The sequence below is a fragment of the Moschus berezovskii genome, chromosome 1 (assembly GCF_049115385.1).
Source record: "Moschus berezovskii isolate FMDL1 chromosome 1, NW_MosBer_1.0, whole genome shotgun sequence".
Classification (NCBI taxonomy): Eukaryota; Metazoa; Chordata; class Mammalia; order Artiodactyla; family Moschidae; genus Moschus; species Moschus berezovskii.
The window spans coordinates 7,937,633-7,960,013 of record NC_142460.1 but is presented as its reverse complement, the minus strand read 5'-3'; the positions used below and the strand labels follow the sequence as shown (position 1 = coordinate 7,960,013).

The following is a 22,381-nucleotide window of genomic DNA, read 5'->3' as shown; positions in this document are numbered from 1 at the left end:
CAACGCACTCCAGTATTCTTGCCTGGAGAATCTCATGGACAGAGGAACCTGGCGGGCTACAGTCCATGGAGTCACTAAGAGTCTGACACCACTGAGCGACTTGCACTAACACAGCATTGGAAAGCAACTATCAGTTCAGTTCAGTCGCTCAGTCGTGTCTGACTTTTTGAGACCCCATGGACTGCAGCATGCCAGGCCTCCCTGTCCATCACCAACTCCTGGAGTTCACCCAAACTCATGTCCATTGAGTCAGTGATGCCATCCAACCATCTTATTTTCTGCCGTCCCCTTCTCCTGCCTTCAATCTTTCCCAGCATCAGGGTCTTTTCAAATGGGTCAGCTCTTCGCATTGGGTGGCCAAAGTATTGGCGTTTCAGCTTCAGCATCAGTACTTCCAATGGATAGTCAGGACTGATCTCCTTGAGGATGGACGGATTGGATATCCTTGCAGTCCAAGGGACTCTCAAGAGTCTTCTCCAGCGCCATAGTTAAAAAGCATCAATTCTTCAGTGCTCAGCTTTCTTTATAAAGCAACTATATCAATTTAAAAAAAGAATGTAGAGAAAAGAAATTTTTAACAGATAACATGGCCACATAGAAAAAAGGATGAATTCAATAAATTGGAACTCTGTACTTGGATTTTACTACTGGGAATAGTTTAAAGTTAAAAAGAATTACGATTTTTAATTTTACCTCATAGGCTTCAACAATACAAAGAACACCTGTACTATTAACAAAAAGTATTTATTCAGATAATAAGGGATATTAATAGTTTGCTACCATCTGTTTCCTTCCCAGAGAAATTCATGGGTTTTATAGAGTAAAAGGTAGAAATGTCATGACTGTCTTTGATTGGCGAGTGCTCTATTAGAGAATTTTTGGAAGTGGGGAAGCATTCTGATTGGCTTTTCAAGTGCATTTGGCAGTCTTTGGTTGGTTAACTCTCTAATGGTACATGCTGGGGCTTTCCCGCCAAGTCACAGGGGTTTTTCTGTTTCAGCTGGAAGGATATCTGGTCCTCTTGCTTTGAGGTCTGAGTCTTGTACAAACAAATCCTCAGTAGACGTGTGTGTGTGCTTAGTCGTGTTCAGCTCTTTGCAATACCATCGGTCTTCTCCGTCCATGGGATTTTCCAGGCAACAATACGGGAGTGGATGCCATTTCCTCCTCCAGGGGATCTTTCCAATCCAGAGATCGAACCTGCGTCTCCTATGGCTCCTTCATGGACAGGCCGATTCTTTCTCACTGTGCCACCTGGGAAGCCCCCTTACTGGTGTCATCATTCCTAAACTGCTTTGTGTGCTTGTCAGAAAGAGCCAGTGATAAATGTGTAGATTGTTGGGAGCCCAGAACTGTTGGAGAAGAAAGACACACATACAGAGTGGGAGAGGTTGAAGAAGAATTCCACAGTTTGTGATTTGATTTGAGGCTATCTCATGATTTCTTTCAAAAAGAGAATCAAGGTTGCTTAATGTCTCCAAGCAACGTTCTAGAGCTGGTAGCCAGTGCTCCAGACTCAGTGGAGAATAAACACACTTGTGTGGAAGACAAGGAACAGATGGACAGGCTTAGGAGAGCTGGTGGGGAAAAAAATGGAAGACATAGTGGGAAAGATAAATGATTAGTAAGTATTTGTTGGCAACTAAGTTACAACACCCAATGGCAGCACCCTCTGGCCATGATGATTCAGCCACGCTCCATTTTATTTCATAAATTTAAGTATAAGGCATGTGTAAGAGTTACGAGGGCTCCCCAGGTGGTGCTAGTGATGAAGAACCCGCCTGCCAATGCAGGAGACACAAGCGAGGCAGGTTCAGTCGCTGGGTCGGGAAGATGCAGTGGAGGAGGAAATGGCAACTCACTCCAGTATTCTTGCCTGGAGAATCCCCCCAACCGAGGAGCCTGGAGGGCTACAGTGCATGGGGTGACAGAGAATCAAACACCACTGAGCATGCTCGCATGCAGGAGGAGTTATAAACATCACAATGAACACATAATCCCTGTTTTAAAAAGCAGATACAATAGTGTGGCAGTTGAATATAAATGCTCTAGAGGCTGACTCCTTAAATTAGAACTCTGGTTCCACCAATGACCACTGGTATTACTCCATTAGGGCTGCCGTAACAAAACACTGCAGATTGAATGGCTTAACCAACAGAAATTTACTTTCTCACCATTCTAGAAGCTGGGAGTTTAAAAGCGAGGAGCCAAGAGTGCTAGTTTCCAGCGGGGCCTCTTTCTCCGCCCTCTGGCTGTGTCCTCACGTGGCCTCCTCTCTGAACACAGGGTGAAAGAGACGAAAGCTCTCTGGGGTCTCTTCCTCCAAAAGGACGCCATTTCTTTTGGATTAGACGGCTTCATTTAACTTTAAGTCCCTCTCTAAGGTTCCTATTTCCAAACACAGTCCCATAAGAGGGTTCGGGCTTCAGTCCAGGAGTTTCAGAGGCACACAGTTCAGTCCATAAAACTGTGTGACCCAGAAAAGTTATTCAACCTCTCTTTGTCTTAGTTCACTTCTATGTAAAACAGATATCATGGCATCACCCACCCAGAAGGACTGCTGTAAGATGTTATTGGTGGACAAATATAAAGCATTTGGTGCCTGGCATACAATAAACGGGCTTCCCCGATGGCTCAGGGGGTAAAGAACCTGCCTGCAATGCAGGAGACACATAAAACATGGGTTCAGTTCTTGGGTCGGGAAGATCCCCTGGAGGACAGCATGGCAACCCACTCCAGTATTCTTGCCTGAGAATCCCACGGACAGAGGAGCCTGGTGGGCTACACTCCATACCGTCGCAAAGAGTCAGACATTACTAAGTGACTACACACACGGACTGTGATTCATGGGGTCGCAAAGAGTCGGACATGACTGAGCGACTGAACTGAAATGAACACACATGGATGCATACAATAAACACTCAGTAAATAATGTATATTACTTGATTTATGAATTTATCAGCTACTTTGGTGAAAGCAGAATTAGGAGTACACACGTAGAATGTCTTTTTTTAAAAGCACATTACAATGTCTTCTTATGTAGCTAGAGATGAACTTCACTGTCCGTCCAGTACTCCAGTAACAGAAAAACACAACTGTTTACTGAAGGTATTTTTAACCTAAACATGAGGCAGAACTTGTTATTTAAATGATCAGCAATTGGCTGAGCCTCCTGAACTGAAACCACTGTTACGGCAAGATTATTCTGCTTCTTTTTGACACTGGGCTTGGTAGATCACCAACCTCCTTCTCCACACGAAGACCTATAAACACTAGTGCAGAACACTTTATTACTGCACTAATTCAATGCAGGTTTATTAGGATGAGAAACAAGAGTCAACGAAAACATTGCATCATGTACCTGGTATTTGAAATAAAAAGGCAAAATGTCAGCAGTTCATTCTCCGTTTCTGAGCATTGGCAGTATAGATTTATTTTACAGAATTCCAAAGTGGTGACGGCGGTTCATATCCATCTTATTTCATCTTATTTCATTGGAATCACATTCTCCAGGCCTTTGTGATGCATTTTCTATCTACTGAGTGAGTACCTCTGGCTTTTTTCAGGGGTCTTTCTTGAGGATGGCTTTCATCATATTGCTATTCTGCACGAAACGTCTCTTGTCATTATTTGTCACTGTGAATCTAAAAATAGGACTTTGTCTGTTAAATCTCCATCTTGCAGGGCCTTACCCGTGTTGGCTCAGGGCTTATCAGATCCCTCAGCTGGGCCTCAGCTTGGTCTCCTGGCTTTCAGGCTTTCTGTTCACACCACCGCCAAGCCTTGCCTCCTTCACCGCTCCTTACTCTAACACTGTCTTACTCAAGGACGGAAACACCACCAAAAACGATGGGCTGTTTCTACTCGCTTCCAAGTGAGTTAAACTCTTGGAAGATTAACCAGAGATTGGCTCAGACAGTAAAGAATCTGCGCAATGCAGGAAACCCAGGCTCAACCTCTGGGTTGGAAAGATCCCCTGGAGAAGAAAATGGCAACCCAATCCCGTATTCTGGCCTGGAGAATCCCAATGGACAGAGAATTGTGGAGGGCTGCAGTCCATGGGGTTGCAAAGAGTCAGACATGACTGAGCGACTAACACACACCAGAGAAGTTCTCAGTAGAGAAATTAAGTGCAATAATTTTTTTAAGGCACAAACATACACACACACATACACACACACAGCCCTACCCCTTTGGGCTTTGAGGAAATAACTTAGACCAGACAAGTTTTGGCAGAAATCAAGCAGCCTTCTCAAGCACAAAGTCAAAAAGGCTTGCCTGGCCCAAGAACACACCAAGAGGCCCTTTCTCCTCCGACCTCGCTGGCATACATGCTGTCTTGTAATGTTAGTGTCCAGCTGTTTCTCTTGAGATGGCAAAGCCAGATTCCCCAGGGATGGGACGTGAGTGGTCTCCACTCCCCAGTTTCCTCATCTGTAGAACAAGAGTAGCGTGAACAGCACCTGCTCACAGCACTGGTATAAGGATTAAATGAAATAGACAAGGTAAAGGCCTTGGGAAAGCCCAGCTCAGAGCAGAGACTTAGAAGTGTTCCATGAAGATGCCAGTGACATGATAATGCAGAATAAGAGAAGTGGAGACTGTCATTCAGAGCACAAGTCTTACAACCGCATCCCCGCCTCCGGCTTAATCTCATCCTCCTGAGTTGACGCTCAGTGGTGGCATCTCCCAGGCTTATCTGCACAGAAAGCAGTCAAGGAGGCTGAGTAGGCGGCATTCTAATCTATAGAGACCTAATTTCTGACTCACTGTCAAGGAAACAAAAATGCATGGAAAGTTAGTTGAAAGGTGGCAAACACAAGCACGCACTTTCGTTTAACTCCACCAGCTATAGAACATGGAGCCAAGGAGACAGGAATGGAGGTCAGGCCCCAGAGGCAGCAAACCTCACTTCCCACCCCACCATACATTCCAAAGGCCCCAGGCATCCGATCAGATGTTGGTCTTGATGAGTCCTTGGTCTTTAGGCCAGGGTCCTCACTTCTGAAAGTCCCAGTCAGAATATCTGAGGCTGAACTGCTACAGGAATGAAAAGATGGACTGTTGGTCCCTTGAGGCTAGGAATGCAGTACTTAGCATATGGCTTGCATTTAATAAATATCACCTGAAAAAATAGTAGTTAGCAGTTCTGAGAACAGAATAGCTTCAAGAAAATCATTATAGCCATTTTGAGCCAAAAGATGCTTGGAAACATTTAAATGACAGTCCAACTCTTTGGGACCCCATGGACTGTACACTGCATGGAATTCTCCAGGCCAGAGTACTGGAGTGGGTAGCTGTTCCCTTCTCCAGGGGATCTTTCCAACCAGGGATCGAACCCAGGTCTCCTGCATTGCAGGCGGATGCTTTACAATCTGAGCCACCAGGGAAGCCCAAGAATACTGGAGTGGGTATACTATCCCTTCTCCAGTAGATCTTCCTGATCCAGGAATTGAGCCTGAAAAGAATCTTCTTTGCAGGCAGATTCTTCATCAGCTGAGCTACAGGGAAACCCATAAATGATAGTACAAAGCAGAATTACATATTCTTTTTTACTGTTTCTAATTCTTTACATAAAAAGAATAAGTTCATATAGGCAACAGGGACTACTGTATAGCACAGGGAACTATTCAGTGTCTTGCAATAAGCCACACTGGAGAATACTTTGGAAAGAATATATACACATAGAACTTAATCCTTTGCTGTATACCTGAAACTGCTGCTGCTGCTGCCGCTAAGTCACTTCAGTCGTGTCCGACTCTGTGCGACCTCATAGACGGCAGCCCACCAGGCTCCTCCGCCCATGGGATTTTCCAGGCAGGAGTACTGGAGTGGGGTGCCATTGCCTTCTCCATACCTGAAACTAACACGTTGTAAATCAACTCCTCTTCAAGGGGAGAATAAGGAGGAAAAAAAAAAAGTTTTGAAAACACAGAACAAGAAGGGCCCTTGCACAAAAGATAAGCAGGCTAATAGTACAACAAAAAATGGAATTACTGATCGAACCCAGGTCTCCCGCACTGCAGGCAGACACTTTACCATCTGAGCCACCAGGGAAGCCCTATTTAAAATATAGTACTTGATAAGTACGCCTGGAGAATCCCATGGACGGAGAAGCCTGGTAGGCTACAGTCCACGGGTCGCAAAGAGTCGGACACGACTGAGCGACTGAACGGAACGGAATGGAAGTACAAAATAATGTATGTCACATATTATGTTACAAAGTATTGCTGGTTCAGTCGCTCAGTCATGTCCAACTCTTTGCAACCCCATGAACTACAGCACGCCAGGCCTCCCTGTCCATCACCAACTCCCAGAGTCCACCCAAACCCATGTCCACTGAGTCGGTGATGCCATCCAACCATCCCATCCTCTGCTGTCCCCTTCTCCTCCCACCTTCAATCTTTCCCAGCATCAGGGTCTTTTCAGATGAGTCAGTTCTTTGCATCAGTTGACCAAAGTATTGGAGCTTCAGCTTCAGCATCTGTCCTTCCAATGAATATTCAGGCTTGGTTTTCTTTAGGATTGACTGGCTTGATCTCCTTACAGTCCAAGGGACTCTCAAGAGTCTTCTCCAACACCACAGATCAAAAGCATCAACTCGTCAGTGCTCAGCTTTCTTTATGGTCCAACTCTCACATCCATACATGACTACTGGAAAAACCATAGCTTTGATTATACGGACCTTTGTTGGCAAAGTAATGTCTCTGCTTTTTAATATACTGTCTAGATTTGTCATAGGTTTTCTTCCAAAGAGCAAACATCTTTTAATTTCATGGCTGCAGTCACCATGTGCTGTGATTTTGGAGCCCAAAAATATATAATCTGTCACTGTTTCCATTTTTTTCCCCATCTATTTGCCATGAAGTGATGGGACTGGATGCCATGATCTTAGTTTGAGTGCTGAGTTTTAAACCCTTATCGTCCCCCTAGTGGTAACATTCCGGAGTCTGCGGGTGGCTGCATTTTGTATTTTGTCCAGAAGTCTTGACTGTTAGCAATGGGAAGGAAAGGCTGAACTGACTCCATCTTCACCAAGCCCAGAAATCCCATCCCTTACTTTTTATTGAACTTACTTTGGATAAAATTAAAATGTTTGTAATTTTCTGGTATCTAGTCCGCATTGTAGCTGAGAGTCCTTCCCAGATCATCTGACATAAGGCAGGAAGCAGAAATCTCCCACTTTCTTTTCTAAGGACCACAAGCCATCTTTTAATTTAATGATACATGTCAGACATTTCTAATCAACATTTCTCTCGAGTTCCTTAGGTCCACCCTCTTCACTTAACAACAGGTACCTGGGAGGAACTTCCTACAGTGAAGTGAAGTGAAGTTGCTCAGTCATGTCCGACTCTTTGGCGACCCCGTGGACTGTGGTCTACCAGGCTCCTCCATCCATGGGATTCTCTGGGCAAGAATACTGGAGTGGGTTGCCATTTCCTTCTCCAGGGGATCTTCCCAACCCAGGGATCGAACCCGGGTCGCCCGCACTGGAGGCAGATGCTTCCAGTCTGAGCCACCAGGGAAGCCTACAGTGAAACACTTGCTAAATGGTATGGAGATAAAAAAGATAAAGAAACCTCAAGGCATTCACCATCTGACAAGGACACCAGATGACAAGGAAACCAGAAGCTTAGCCTGAGTTGCAGAAGCTGTGAGAAGGCTGAGTTGGGATGTCATTGTACTGTCTGTCCTGCTAGCCCTGGGTTCCTAGTTCCAATTCAAGAGGTGTCAGTCCTAGAGAAAGTGAAAGCCGCTCAGTCGTGTCCAACTCTTTCAACCCCCTGGAGTATACAGTCCATGGAATTCTCCAGGCCAGAATACAGGAGTGTGTAACCTTTCCCTTCTCCAGGGGATCTTCCCAACCCAGGGATTGAACCCAAGTCTCCCACATTGCAGGCAGATTCTTTACCAGCTGAGCTATGAGGGAGTCCGAGAGGAGGTAGAAAAGGAGATAATAAATCGGCCCTTATAAGACGAGCAAGATGCCGCTGAAGAAAAGGCATTCAAGATAAAGCAAACAGCACAAATACAGACATAAGAATTATAAATGCAAACAGCAAGACAGCCCAGAGTAAAGGCTGTGACCCCCAACTTGGAGATCAGATTTTTCAGGTTTTGCTCATTTCGACAAAAGAAGCATCTCGTTTTCCACAGATTACTTCACTCACTTAAGAAACCTACCTCGGGACAATGTAATGATCTTTCTGATATGGAAAACAAACACAACTGCATACACACTGATTGAATCTTCTTTTTTTCTGGATTCAAGAAAGTCTCCTCTTATTTTATCGTTTTTATGTATGTGTAGATTTGTTGTTGTTGTTAGTAGTGTCTGACTCTTTTGTGATCCCATGGACTGTACCTGCCAGGCTCCTCTGTCCACGGCTTTTCCCAGGCAAGAATATGGAGTAGATTGTCATGCCCTCTTCCAGGGGATCTTCCCGACCCAGGGATCAGACCCACTTGGGGTTTCTGCTTGGCAGGCAGATCCTTCACCACTGAGCCATCTGGGAAGCCCACATATACAGATAAATGGTATATAAACGGTGTTGGATAAGACTCTTGAGAGTCCCTTGGACTGCAAGGAGATCCAACCAGTCCATTCTAAAGGAGATCAATCCTGGGTGTTCATTGGAAGGACTGATGCTAAAGGTGAAACTGCAATACTTTGGCCACCTCATGTGACGAGTTGACTCACTGGAAAAGACTCTGATGCTGGGAGGGATTGGGGGCAGGAGGAGACAGGGACAACAGAGAATGAGGTGGCTGGATGGCATCACCGACTCGATGGAGGTGAATTTGAGTGAACTCCGGGAGTTGGTGATGGACAGGGAGGCCTGGCATGCTGTGATTCATGGGGTTGAAAAGAGTCAGACACAACTGAGCAACTGCACTGAACTGAACTGAAACATTTACTTGGACAGTACATTTCCTTTATCAGTGTTGCCAATATTTGTATGTTTTTTATGCTTCATCTTCTTTATTAAAGAAATAAAATTCTGCATCCTCTGCTCACACTCAAAGCCTAAGACAAAATCCATGAAAAACTGTTCTCAGAGTCAGTCACACTTCACTGAGTCAAGTGATACTGAAAATCACGAGGGTTCCATTGTCACACACAAACATGATGTTGGCAGCTCCATCTTAGTTGGTTTTATTGGGTTATTCTTTTTTTGTGTGTGTGTGACTTTCTCAAAATTTATTTATTTATTTTTTATAATTTTTTTTTCTTTACAGTTAAAAGTATTTTTATTGAAAAAGCACAAATGCAAAGAAATGAACAGAGGAAAATTTATGCGTCGAACCTGGACTGGTCACTTATGATAATATACATGCTACAATTCCATTCTCCCCAATCATTCCACCTTCACCCTCTCCCACAGAGTCCCAAAGACTGTTCTAAATGCCTATGTCTCTTTTGCAGTCTCTTATACAGTGTTCAGGTTACCATTTTTCTAAATTCCATATATATGCGTTAATATACAGTATTGATGTTCTTTCTGGCTTACTTCACTCTGTATAATTGGCTCCAATTTCATCCACCTCATTAAAACTGATTCAAATGCATTCTTTTTGATGGCTGAGAAATACTCCATTGTGTATATGTACCAAAGCTTTCTTATCCATTCATCTGCAGATGGACATCTAGGTTGCTTCCATGTCCTGGCTATTATAAACAGTGCTGCAATGAACATTGGAGTACAGGTGTCTCTTTCAATTCTGGTTTCCTCGGTGTGTATGCCCAGGAGTGCGATCGCTGGATCATATGGCAGTTCTATTTCCAGTTTTCTGAGGAATCTCCACACTGTTCTCCATAGTGGCTGTACTAGTTTGCATTCCCACCAACAGTGTAAGAGGGTTCCCTTCTCTCCACACCCTCTCCAGCATTTATTGCATGTAGACTTTTGGATAGCAGCCATTCTGACTGGTGTGAAATGGTATCTCATTGTGGTTTTGATTTTCATTTCTCTGATGATGAGGGATGTTGAGCATTTTTTCATGTGTTTGTTAGCCATCTTTATGTCTTCTTTGGAGAAATGTCTGTTTAGCTCTTTGGCCCATTTTTTGATTGGGTCACTTAGTTTTCTGGAATTAAGCTGCAGGAGCTGCTTGTATAATTTGGAGATTAATCCTTTATCAGTTGCTTCATTTGCTATTATTTTCTCCCATTCTGAAGGCTGTCTTTTCACCTTGCTTAGAGTTTCCTTTGCTGTGCAGAAGCTTTTGATTTTAATTAGGTCCCATTTGTTTATTTTTGCTTTTATTTCCAATATTCTGGGAGGTGGGTCTTGGAGGACCCTGCTGTGATTTATGTCGGAGAGTGTTTTGCCTACGTTCTCCTCTAGGAGTTTTATAGTTTCTGGTCTTACATTTAGATCTTTAATCCATTTTGAGTTTATTTTGGTGTATGGTGTTAGGAAGTGTTCTAGTTTCATTCTTTTACAAGTGGCTGACCAGTTTTCCCAGCACCACTTGTTAAAGAGACTGTCTTTTCTCCATTTTATATTCTTGCCTCCTTTGTCGAAGATAAGGTGTCCATAGGAGCGTGGGTTTATCTCTGGGCTTTCTATTTTGTTCCATTGATCTATATTTCTGTCTTTATGCCAGTACCATACTGTCTTGATGACTGTGGCTTTGTAATAGACCCTGAAGTCTGGAAGGTTAATTCCCCCAGTTCCATTCTTCTTCCTCAAAATTGCTTTGGCTATTCGAGGTTTTTTGTATTTCCATACAAATTGTGAGATTATTTGTTCTAGTTCTGTGAAAAATATTGTTGGTAGCTTGATAGGGATTGCATTGAATGTATAAATTACTTTGGGTAGTATACTCATTTTTACAATATTTATTCTTCCAATCCACGAACACGGTATATTTCTCCATCTATTAGTGTCCTCTTTGATTACTTTCACTAGTGTTTTATAGTTTTCTATGTACAAGTCTTTTGTTTCCTTAGGTAGATATATTCCTAAGTATTTAATTGTTTTCGTTGCAACAGTGAATGGAATAGTTTCCTTAATTTCTCTTTCTATTTTCTCATTATTAGTGTATAGGAATGCAAGGGATTTCTGTGTGTTGATTTTATATCCTGCAACTTTACTGTAATCATTGATTAGCTCTAGTAGTTTTCTGGTAGAGTCTTTAGGGTTTTCTGTGTAGAGGATCATGTCATCAGCGAACAGTGAAAGCTTTACTTCTTCTTTTCCAATTTGTATTCCTTTTATGTCTTTTTCTGCTCTGATTGCTGTGGCCAAAACTTCCAGAACTATGTTGAATAGTAGTGGTGAGAGTGGGCACCCTTGTCTTGTTCCTGACTTTAGGGGAAATGCTTTCAGTTTTTCACCATTGAGGATAATGTTTGCTGTGGGTTTGTCATATATAGCTTTTATTATGTTGAGGTATGTCCCTTCAATTCCCACTTTCTGGAGGGTTTTTATCAAAAATGGATGTTGAATTTTGTCGAAGGCTTTCTCTGCATCTATTGAGATAATCATATGATTTTTATTTTTCAGTTTGTTAATGTGGTGTATTATGTTGATTGATTTGCGGATATTGAAGAATCCTTGCATTCCTGGGATAAAGCCCACTTGGTCATGATGTATGATCTTCTTAATGTGTTGTTGGATTCTGATTTATTGGGTTATTCTTTCAATATCAGTAAAAATCACATTTTTTCTAAGAATGGACTGGGACCAACGTCGATATGTAAGACAGGGGTCTCTCTGAAGGAAATGAAAATTCACAGCTTACACTAGAAATACTTTTTAATACTGTTAGACAAATACATTAATATTCTTTTTTTTTCTCTTCTACAATGAATTAGGACACCAAAAGATGAATAAAACTTGAAAAAGTATCCATGAGCATTTGTTTAAATCTCACTCATTTTTTTAAATTGTAGGAGATTTGCTCGACACTGTTGTGTTAGTTTCTGCTGAACAACAACGTGAATCAGCTCTGTGCTTACATATATCCCCTCCCTGTTGAGCCTCCCTCCCACCCTCTAGGTCATCACAGAGCACAGAGCTGAGCTCCCTGTGCTAGACAGCAGCTTCCCACTAGCTATCTAGTTTACACGCAGTAGTGAGGAGACTGACAAAGCTGGCTTAAAACTCAACATTCAGAAAACTAAGGTCATGGCATCTGGTCCCATCACTTCACGGCAAGTACACGGGGGAAAAATGAAAACAGTGACAGACTTTATTTTCTTGGGCTCCAAAATCACTGCGAACAGTGAGTGCATCCATGAAATTAAAAGATGGTTGCACCTTGGAAGAAAAGCTATAACAAACCTGGACAAAGTATTAAAAAGCACAGAGATCACTTTTTCGACAAAGCAAAGGTCCATATTGACAAAGCTATGGTTTTCCAATAATCATGTACAGATGTGAGAGTTGGACCATAAAGAAGGCTGAACACTGAAGAATTGATGTTTTTGAACTGTGGTGTTGGAGAAGACTCTTCAGGGTCTCTTGGACTGCAAGGAGATCAAAACAGTCAATCCGAAAGGAAACCAAGCCTGAATATTCATTGGAAGGACTGATGCTGACACTCCAATATTTTGGCCACCTGATTCAAAGAACCGACTCGTTAGAAAAAACTCTGATGCTGGAAAAGAGTGAAGGCAGGAGGAGAAGGGGATGACAGAGGATGAGATGGCTGGATGGCATCACCAATTCAATAGACATGAGTTTGAGCACATTCTGGGAGATAGTGAAGGACAGGGAGGCCTTTCGTGCTGCAGTCCATGGGGTTGCAAGGAGTGGGATGTGACTCAGTGACTGAACAACAACACTATCTTATTAAAGTGGTGCTATGAAAATGTATCTGGGCCTGGCTCCCGGCGGCGCAGACGCGAGAGACGCCCGGCTCCCGGCGGCGCAGACGCCAGAGACGCCTGGCTCCCGGCGCAACCGACCACGTGCAGAATCGTGGCTGAGATGAGCTACCCCGCGCCCAGGGTTAGGGCGGTGGCCGAGAGGAGCTGTACCACGTCCAGGAGGCGGTGGCTGCTTGGGCACCGGAGGGCCGAGAGGAGCTGATCCACATTCAAAGCAGGAGGGGCGGCCTTGAGGAGATACCCCTCGTCCAAGGTAAGGTACAGTGGCTGCGCCTTGCTGGAGCAGCTGGGAAGAGGTACTCCACGATCAAGTGGAATATAAGAATCCAGTGTTCTGGGGAGGAAGGAACAAGATGGCGGAGGGATAAGACGGCGAGACCACCTTCTTCCCCACAAATTCATCAAAACAACATTTGAATGCGGAGTAAAGTCCACAAAACAACTTCTGAATATTGGCAGAGGACATCAGGCTCCCAGAAAAGCAGCCATTGTCTTCTAAAGGAAAGAGAAGAAATCAAGCTCCACCCACCAGAACACTGACACATGCCTCCCTAACCAGGGAACCCGGACAAGTCACCCGTCCAACCCCACACACAGCGAAGAAACTACATAATAAAGAGAACTCCACAAACTGCAAGAAGAGGGAAAGGCCACCCCAAGCAAAGCAATATAAGCAAGATGAAGAGGCAGAGAAATACCCAGCAAGTAAAGGAACAAGATAATTGCCCACCAACACAAACAAAAGAAGAAGATATAGGGAATCTACCTGATAAAGAATTTCAAATTTTGATGGTGAAAATGATTCAAAATCTTGAAAGCAAAATGGAGTTACAGATAAATAACCTGGAGAAAAGGATTGAGAAGATGGAAGAAAGATTTAATAAGGACTTAGAAGAAATAAAAGAGTCAATATACAATGAATAATGCAATAGATGAGATCAGAAACACTCTGGAGGGAACAAACAATAGAATAACAGAGGCAGAAGACAGGATTAGCGAACTAGAAGATAAAATTGTAGAAATAAATGAAACAGAGAGGAAAAAAGAAAAATGAATTAAAATAAATGAGGACAATATTAGAGACCTCTGGGACAATGTTAAACGCTCCAACATTCGAATCATAGGAGTCCCAGAAGAAGAAGACAAAAAGAAAGACCATGAGAGAATACTTGAGGAGATAATAGTTGAAAACTTCCCTAAAATAGGGAAAGAAATAATCACCCAAGTCCAAGAAACCCAGAGAGTCCCCAACAGGATAAACCCAAGGCGAAATACTCCAAGACACATATTAATCAAATTAACAAAGATCAAACACAAAGAACAAATATTAAAAGCAGCAAGGGAAAAGCAGCAAATAACACATAAGGGGATTCCCATAAGGATAACAGCTGATCTTTCAACAGAAACTCTTCAGGCCAGAAGGGAGTGGCAAGACATACTTAAAGTGATGAAAGAAAATACCCTACAGCCCAGATTATTATACCCAGCAAGGATCTCATTCAAATATGAAGGAGAAATCAAAAGCTTTACAGACAAGCAAAAGCTGAGGGAATTCAGCATCACCAAACCAGCTCTCCAACAAATGCTAAAGGATCTTCTCTAGACAGGAAACACAGAAAGAGTGTATAAACTTGAACCCAAAGTAATAAAGAAAATGGCTACGGGATCGTAGTTATCAATAATTACCTTAAACGTAAATGGGTTGAAATTTTCAAAAAGGCTAGGAAACAATTCTCATAGCCATCAATAGTTCAGTGTTGAGTTCATGAGTAGTTTTTAAAGTTTGGGACAAACTGTAGTATTTGCTATTTGAAGTACTATTTGTAATTGGCATATTACGATGTAACATTGGTCTTCATTTCCAACTTAAAATGCCTAAAAATGCCTAACAGGTTTTTAGATTTGTGAATTTTAGTTGAAATGTATTTTACGATGTTACTAAACCTGCAGAAATATTGAAATATTTCAGAGAACTTATTCACTGTACATTTAATTTATTTTATTTATAAAAGTTATGAACTGTAGAAAGTTTTACTTGTTGGGTCAAATGCTTGTTGCTTCAAATGCTTGTTGCATTTGAAGTGCTAGTTACAAGAAAATCAAATACCTTCAATGTATAAATGCTATTAAGTTTTTAAAGGACTCTGGAGTATAGGTAAGTTTGTTTAAAGAAATTTAGTCTATTCAACCTGAATCAGCTCTGTCAAACATTAATTAAAAGCCTCATTTTAAAAAAATAAATAAATAAATAAATAATGGTGGTGGGAGGGAGGGTTGGGAAGCTGGCTGGAGGTAGAGGTGGTGAAGTTTATAAATCTAATTAAAAATGAAGTTGCATTTCCATTTTCCAAATCCACCCATCCACCAGCATACTGTGTCACTAGACATTATGTACGATTTTACTTTGCGACAGAAACCATTACATTTAAAAATTCATTACAGCAAGGTGAGTTAGACACATGATGGATGCAGCTTTAATTCTGCCATATATTATTACAGTTAAAATGTAAATGATGAAAAATATTTTGTGCCTATCAGCATTTATGTGGAAATGTGTTTTACAGTGATATATGATGTTATATTTCTATTATTGTGATTAAAAAAAAAGCAATACAAAAAGACGAAGTGTTTATTAAAACATGAAAAAAAAAAGAAATAAATGGTTTTGCAGCACTGAAGAGATTATAGAAAGTAAATAAGCTAGATCAGACCTGTTGTATGTAGTAATTTTATAGTTTATTTTAATTATTTCAGTTGTAAAATATTGTTATACTGTTAATTAGTTCTGATTGTTCATATTAAACTATTGTAATGCAAAAAAATAAATAAAATTAAAACAAAAAAAAAAACACACACAAAAAAAAAAAAAGAAAGAAAATGTATCTGACTATCCCACTGAAATTCAATAAGCACGTTCATTTGCTACAGCTGACCTTACAACGCACCACAGACTGGGAGGTTTAAACAGCAGAATTCATTGTCTCATAGTTCTGGAGGCTAGGGGCTCAAGATGAAGACGCTGGCAAGGTTGGTTGCTCTCTGCTCAGTCTGTGGATAGAGGTAGCCATCTTCTCCCTGTGTCTTCAGATAGTCTCTCCTCTGTCCTCATCTGTGTAACTAATCTTTTCTCGCAATGACACCAGTCACAGAGAATTAGGACACCCCCGCATGGCTTCATTTTAATTTAATTACTTCTTTAAAGACCCTTTCTTCAAATACAGTCACAATCTGACGCTCTCGGGGGCGGGGGGAGGGGAGGTTGGAACAACATATGTATTTGGGGGAAGGGGAGTACAAAATTGGCCACTGGTTGTTTTTGACAAATGACCAAGGAAAAAGGCTATTTTAATTGGGCAAGATCTATGCTTGGTCAAAAAAGAGACATGTTTTGTGAATGGGGCTTTCTAGGGAATTGCTGGAAACTTCAAATTAATGACAGTTCTGAACATGAGACTTTGAAAGAGCTACAATTCTGTTCCCACCTCTCCAGGAGAGGCTAGCTGCTCTTTGCACCACAATTGGGTTTGTTGTTTTTGTGTTGTTGTTTTTATATGGTTGCCCGTGCTGGGTCTTCATTGCTGCCCAGGCTTTTTCTCTATTTGGAGCAGGCAGGGGCCACTCCCCGGGTGCCTTGCATGGACTTCTCATTGTGGTGGCCTCTCTGGTAGCAGACCATGAGCTCTGAAATACACAGACTTCAGCAGCTGTGGCTCACACACTTAGTTGCCCCTCAGAAGTGGGGTCCTCCCAGACCAGGGGCCAAACCCATGTCTCCTGCATTGGCAGGTCAATTCTTTACCACTGAGCAACCAGGGGAAGCCAAGGCTATTAATTTTTAAGACTAACATAAGCTGAGCAGGGGGACATTGAAACTTTGCCAAGCTCAGTGTTCTTACTGAGATTCCGCCATTTTTCTTGAACAGACACTCCTGGAGTTCATTTACAGAGTTTTGAAGAGTTTGTCTTGTCAATTTCTGCCAATGTCCTCATTGCCTTCATGGAGGAGAGGGTTTTCAGAGGTCCTTTCCCCATCACTCCCAAGGACATCCTCTTGGCTGCTTCCTGTGCTGTTTCTTCATACCTATATCTTAAGTTTCTGATTCTCTCTTCGGCCAATTCCAATCAGATGTGAAACAGATTGATTTTAACATTAATTTAACATATAGAGTTTAATTTTAATCATTGGGTTTTTAATTTCTAGTTCCATTTGGCTATTTTCAGTTCAGTTCAGTTGCTCAGTCGTATCAGACTCTGCAAACCCTTGAACCACAGCACACCAGGCCTCCCTGTCCATCACCAACTGCTGGAGTCTACCCAAACCCATGTCCGTTGAGTCAGTGCTACCATCCAAACATCTCTCATTCTCTGTTGTCCCCTTCTCCTCCTTCCCTCAATCTTTCCCAGTATCAGAGTTTTCTCAAATGAGTCAGTCTTTGCATCAGGTGGCCAAAGTATTGGAGTTTCAGCTTCAGCATCAGTCCTTCCAATGAACACCAGGATTGATCTGCTGTAGGATGGACTGATTGGATCTTCTTTCAGTGCAAGGGACTCTCAAGAGTCTTCTCCAACACCACAGTTCAAAAGCATCAATTCTTCAGTAAAGAAAGCTCAGCTTTTTTTATGGTCCACCTCTCACATCCATACATGACCACTGGAAAAACCATAACCTTGACTAGACGGACCTTTGTTGACAAAGTAATGTCTCTGCTTTTTAATATGCTGTCTAGTTTGGTTATAACTTTCCTTCCAAGGAGTAAGCGTCTTTTAATTTCATGGCTGCAGTCACCGTCTGCAGTGATTTTGGAGCCCCAAAAAATAGTCTCTCACTGTTTCCACTGTTTCCCCATCTATTTTCCATGAAGTGATGGGACCGGATGCCATGATTTTAGTTTTCTGAATGTTGAGCTTTAAGCCAACTTTTTCACTCTCCTCTTTCACTTTCATCAAGAGGCTCTTTAGTTCCTCTTCACTTTCTGCCATAAGTGTGGTGTCATCTGCGTATCTGAGGTTATTGATATTTCTCCCAGCAATCTTGATTCCAGCTTGTGCTTCCTCCAGCCCAGCATTTCTCATGATGTACTCTCCATATAAGTTAAATAGCAGGGTGACAATATACAGCCTTGATGTACTCCTTTTCCTATTTGGAACCAGTCTGTATGTAAATTTGGCTATTTACATAACCAGAAATGAAAATCTGTGTGGATACTATTTTATGTGCCTCTCTCTGTTTTCTAGTCATGTTAAAATAAACATATGCTTCTTTTATGGGAAAAAAAGTTATAATTGTTTTATCATCTTTCCTTTGACTTCCTGTCTGCGCATCACTTTGAGCCCGTATAACCCTGCCATCACCTGCCTTCCCCCATGACTCCCAAACGAAGCTAAAGAGTTGCTAACTCCAAAGAGAAACGTTCTTTGAAAAATCAAAATAAGATGCTGTTGTTTTTTGCTTTGCAATGCCTAGTAGTCTGGTAAACTTGTTTTAGAGGCATGGGGGTGAGGGGACCAAGTCATTGGTGAGTCAGGAAAACACTGAAGAAGGGTAGCATTCAGTTTGGAGTTTCAGAGGAAGAGCAAAGGGCTAAATGAAGACTGTGTGGGCTCAGACTCTGCCATCTGCGGCAGGTCAGTCCTTTAGTCCCTGCCTCCTTAAGTCCCAATCCTTAGGACCATTTTCTCCTTTTAGCCATGAGAAGTCAATGTACTGCTGTGGGAATATTTTGTAGATCTGAACCCTTCTGTGTAAAACCTATTTGTGTCCTATTCTCCTTACCCCAACTGCATTCAGCATAAAGCAGTTGCTTAGTGCATGTTATTAACTGTCCTGACGGACAATATATGAGTGACTGGTTGCTCCCCTGGATGAATGAACACAGGGAGGCAGTAGGCCTATTATGAGTCCTACAGAGCTTCACCTTTGTGGTCTCTTTATTCCATTTTTTAAATGTTTAGTCATATTTTTATAGAATTACATGATATAATATGCATGAACTATATAACCTACTTCATATGATATATAATGAGGGCTTCCCCGGTGGCTCAGTGGCCAAGAATCTGCCTGCAGTGCAAGAGATGCAGGTTCGCTCCCTAGGCCAGGAAGATCCCCTGGAGGAGGGCATGGCAACCTACTCCAGTATTCTTGCCTGGGAAATCCCAGGGACAGAGGAGCCTGGCGGGCTACAGTCCATGGCGTCACAAAGAGTCAGACTATACTTAAGTGACTGAGCATGCATGTACACATAATATGCAATATGCTGTTGTTGTTCATTGTTCAGGCCCTCGGTCATGTCCGACTTTTGCGACCCCATAAACTGCAGCATCCCAGGCCTCCCTGCCCCTCACTGTCTCCTGGAGTTTGCTCAAACTCATGTCCATTGAATATGTAACACACTTTATATAGAGATGAATATATTAACATTTTCTTCTACCTGAAATCTCTTTTTATTTTCTTCTGACTTTAAAAGAAAATAAAAGTTTTCATGGGCCCCTAAAAACAGGATGCTGGAGAAGACTCTTGAGAGTTCCTTGGACTGGAGATCCAACCAGTCCATTCTAGAGGAGATCAGTCCTGGGTGTTCATTGGAGCGACTGATGCTAAAGCTGAAACTCCGAGACTTTGGCCACCTCATGCGAAGAGTTGACTCACTGGAGAAGACTCTGATGCTGGAGGGATTGGGGGCAGGAGGAGACAGGGACGACAGAGAATGAGGTGGCTGGATGGCATCACCGACTCGATGGAGGTGAGTTTGAGTGAATTCCGGGAGTCGGTGATGGACAGGGAGGCCTGGTGTGCTGTGATTCATGAGGTCGCAAAGAGTCAGACACGACTGAGCGACTGAACTGAACTGAACTGAAAAACAGGATGGGCTTTTAGCACTGAGCTTACTGAGCTGAAGGGAAAATCAGACCTGAAGGGATGGCTGAATGAGTGCTTCCAGTTCCTGAGAAGTTTCATAAGAAAATTCTTTGACCTCATGGGGGCGGAAAAATGCACCAATGACATTCCCCTATGTCTCCCCAAGCCTGTTGCCTCAATTTCTTTCCTTAAGGTAACAGGCAGGATTTCGCTTGTTCTGCCTTTTTTATGGAGCCACTCCTGACTCCTGGTCTGCTAGTAGCTCACATGGCATTTTTATGCAAATTAGAAAAAGTTTTCTTGTCTGTAAGCAGGAAGGGCGGGTGAGATAAGGAGTGACTTTTCTATATTATTGCATGAGCCGAAAGGCATCTCCACTAGTCCTAGGGAAAGTACAAACTCGGATGGGTTTCCTTTCCAGCCTTATTTTGGGAACCACTGTCATGGCCTACGTGTCAGGGACGTAGGCCTCCAGCTTAAGGGCATGAAGTGTAGTTCATAAGTCAACTTTCTTTCTAAGTCTGTGGCTAGAGCACTCAAATCCCAGTAGGACTCAGGCAAAGCCTCTGAGATCCCAGTCATGACCTCAGGTGAATTTGGAGCAAAACGTGGACAAGGCACAGCCACGTGAGTGTGCACCTGTGTGCGTGCACACACCTGCTGTCCTGTGACCTCGCAGGCGAGCACTGCCTGGTGTGGGCCAGGACTCTCGCCGTGCTCCCTGGGACTCTGCAGGAGAGCTCATGCATATGGTAGCACACTAGGCGTCTGTGACAAGAAACGCACCTCCTTAGCTGTGGCCCTGTTACCGAGTCCAAGCCTGAACTGCTCCACAGGCCAGTAAATCAAGAGATGAGTTTTCTTTAGTTTAAAAGCCAGCAGACCAAGAAGATGGTGGACTAGTGTCCCAAAGAACCACCTTACCTGACCGAGAATTCAGGCTCCTTTTGTATTAAAAGGGGAGGGTGTATGGTTGTCACTGCTCATTTGCTCAGTTATGTCTGACTCCTCGGGACCCCGTGGGCTGCAGCAGGGAACCCCGGCTTCCCTGTCTTACACTATCTCCCGGAGTTTGCTCAGACTCATGTCCATTGAGTCGATGAAGCCATCCAACCATCTCATCCTCTGTCACCCCTTTCTCCTCCTGCCTTCAAGCCTTCCGAGCATCAGGGTCTTTTCCAATGAATCGGCTATTTGCATCAGGTGGCCAAAGTATTGGAGCTTCAGTTTCAGCATCTGTCCTTCCAATGAATATTAAGGACTGATTTTCTCTAGGGTGGACTGATTGGATCTCTCCTTGCAGCCCAAGGGACTCTCAAGAGTCTTCTCCAGCACTACAGTTTGAAAACATCAAACTTCTCAGAGGGGGAATCCTTTCTTCTTACAGCTGTCCGTATAGTTCAGGTCATGACCTTCCGGTAAGCTCCAACAAGACAAATGTTATTCTCTGTTCTGCAACTTTTTATCTCTGTACCAATAGGACCATGTTATACCTTCAAAGGTCAGAACTTTGAAAACGGGGTCTCCTGTATATTTCAGGCTATCAACAACATTTGTAAGTTGCAGCAAAAGCAACCGAGTGCAAAAGTTAAAGGAAGCGGATAAAATGTGGAGTCAGGTCTGTTCCTGTTACAACAGCCTATGCAGGTCACAGTCTCAACACCACACGCAGCAGTACTGCCCAGCTCCCTGAGCCCCCTGGCCAGTGGGAAGCCTGCACGTGTGCATGCACACACACACACTCACACACTAATGCTTCTACTCTCCTCTCTGCAGGGATGACGTGCCAAGCTCGAAGCTCCTATATCACCAGTGAGATCCTTTGGGGGTACCGATTCACACCTGTCCTGACGCTGGAGGACGGGTTCTATGAAGTCGACTACAACAGCTTCCACGAAACCTACGAGACCAGCACCCCATCTCTCAGTGCCAAAGAGCTGGCCGAGTTGGCCAGCAGGGCCGAGCTGCCCCTGAGCTGGTCTGTCTCCAGCAAACTCAACCAACACGCAGAACTGGAGACTGAGGAGGAGGAAAAGAGCCCTGAGGAGCAGACGGAGAGGAATGGTGACGTGGCAAACCTGGAGAATGAATCCAAAGTTTAGTCCCCGGGCCCAGGGCCACCCCTGCTCCTCTCCAACCCCCACCCCCACCCCTGCAGCCTTCCCTCGTCTCTCATTCTCTTTCTTTTCCGTCTCTTACTGTTCTTTCCTTATATTTAGGTTTGCCATTACCAGGAAACAGATCTTCAAGGTGTAAAATATCTACCTGCCCTCTCAGTTAATTCAGACTGACGAGGTAGCTTGCAGATTGGGTTAAGGTGTCGTATGCCCTCGTTTGTGGGCCCAGCCTGGTCTCCTCCCGGGATAGGGCACATCTGACTAGAGATTTATGCTACTCCCCTGCATGTGTTGTAAAATAGCAGATCACTCAAAAGAGTGCATCGAAGTGTTTCCCTGGGGTAGGACGAGGAAGGTCTCTGGTGCCTATTCATCATGCAGTGAGACATGGAGTTGAGCCCTCCGTTTTACACATCTCAATAAATTTCATCCACGGGGCGAGGTGCTTGCCCTCTGTGGGCGTTGCGGTTATAGGACCCAGGTGAGGTGAAGACAAAACACTGTACATATATATGCCTTATGTAATTATTTTCTTTTGCAGTTAGTAATAAAACCCAGCATGTACAA

The 22,381-nt window shown here is 43.2% G+C and overlaps 1 protein-coding gene across 1 annotated transcript in view; it reads left to right on the top strand.

Annotated features, from left to right (window-relative positions):
* KCNJ6 (potassium inwardly rectifying channel subfamily J member 6) overlaps nucleotides 1-21,799 on the top strand; it is a 98,709-nt gene extending 76,910 nt beyond the window's left edge. The window contains exon 2 of the mRNA XM_055420520.2: nucleotides 21,474-21,799. Within this exon, the coding sequence (XP_055276495.2) occupies nucleotides 21,474-21,799 (326 nt within the window). The remainder of the gene's footprint in view (nucleotides 1-21,473) is intronic.
* The last annotated feature ends 582 nt before the right edge of the window (nucleotides 21,800-22,381 follow it).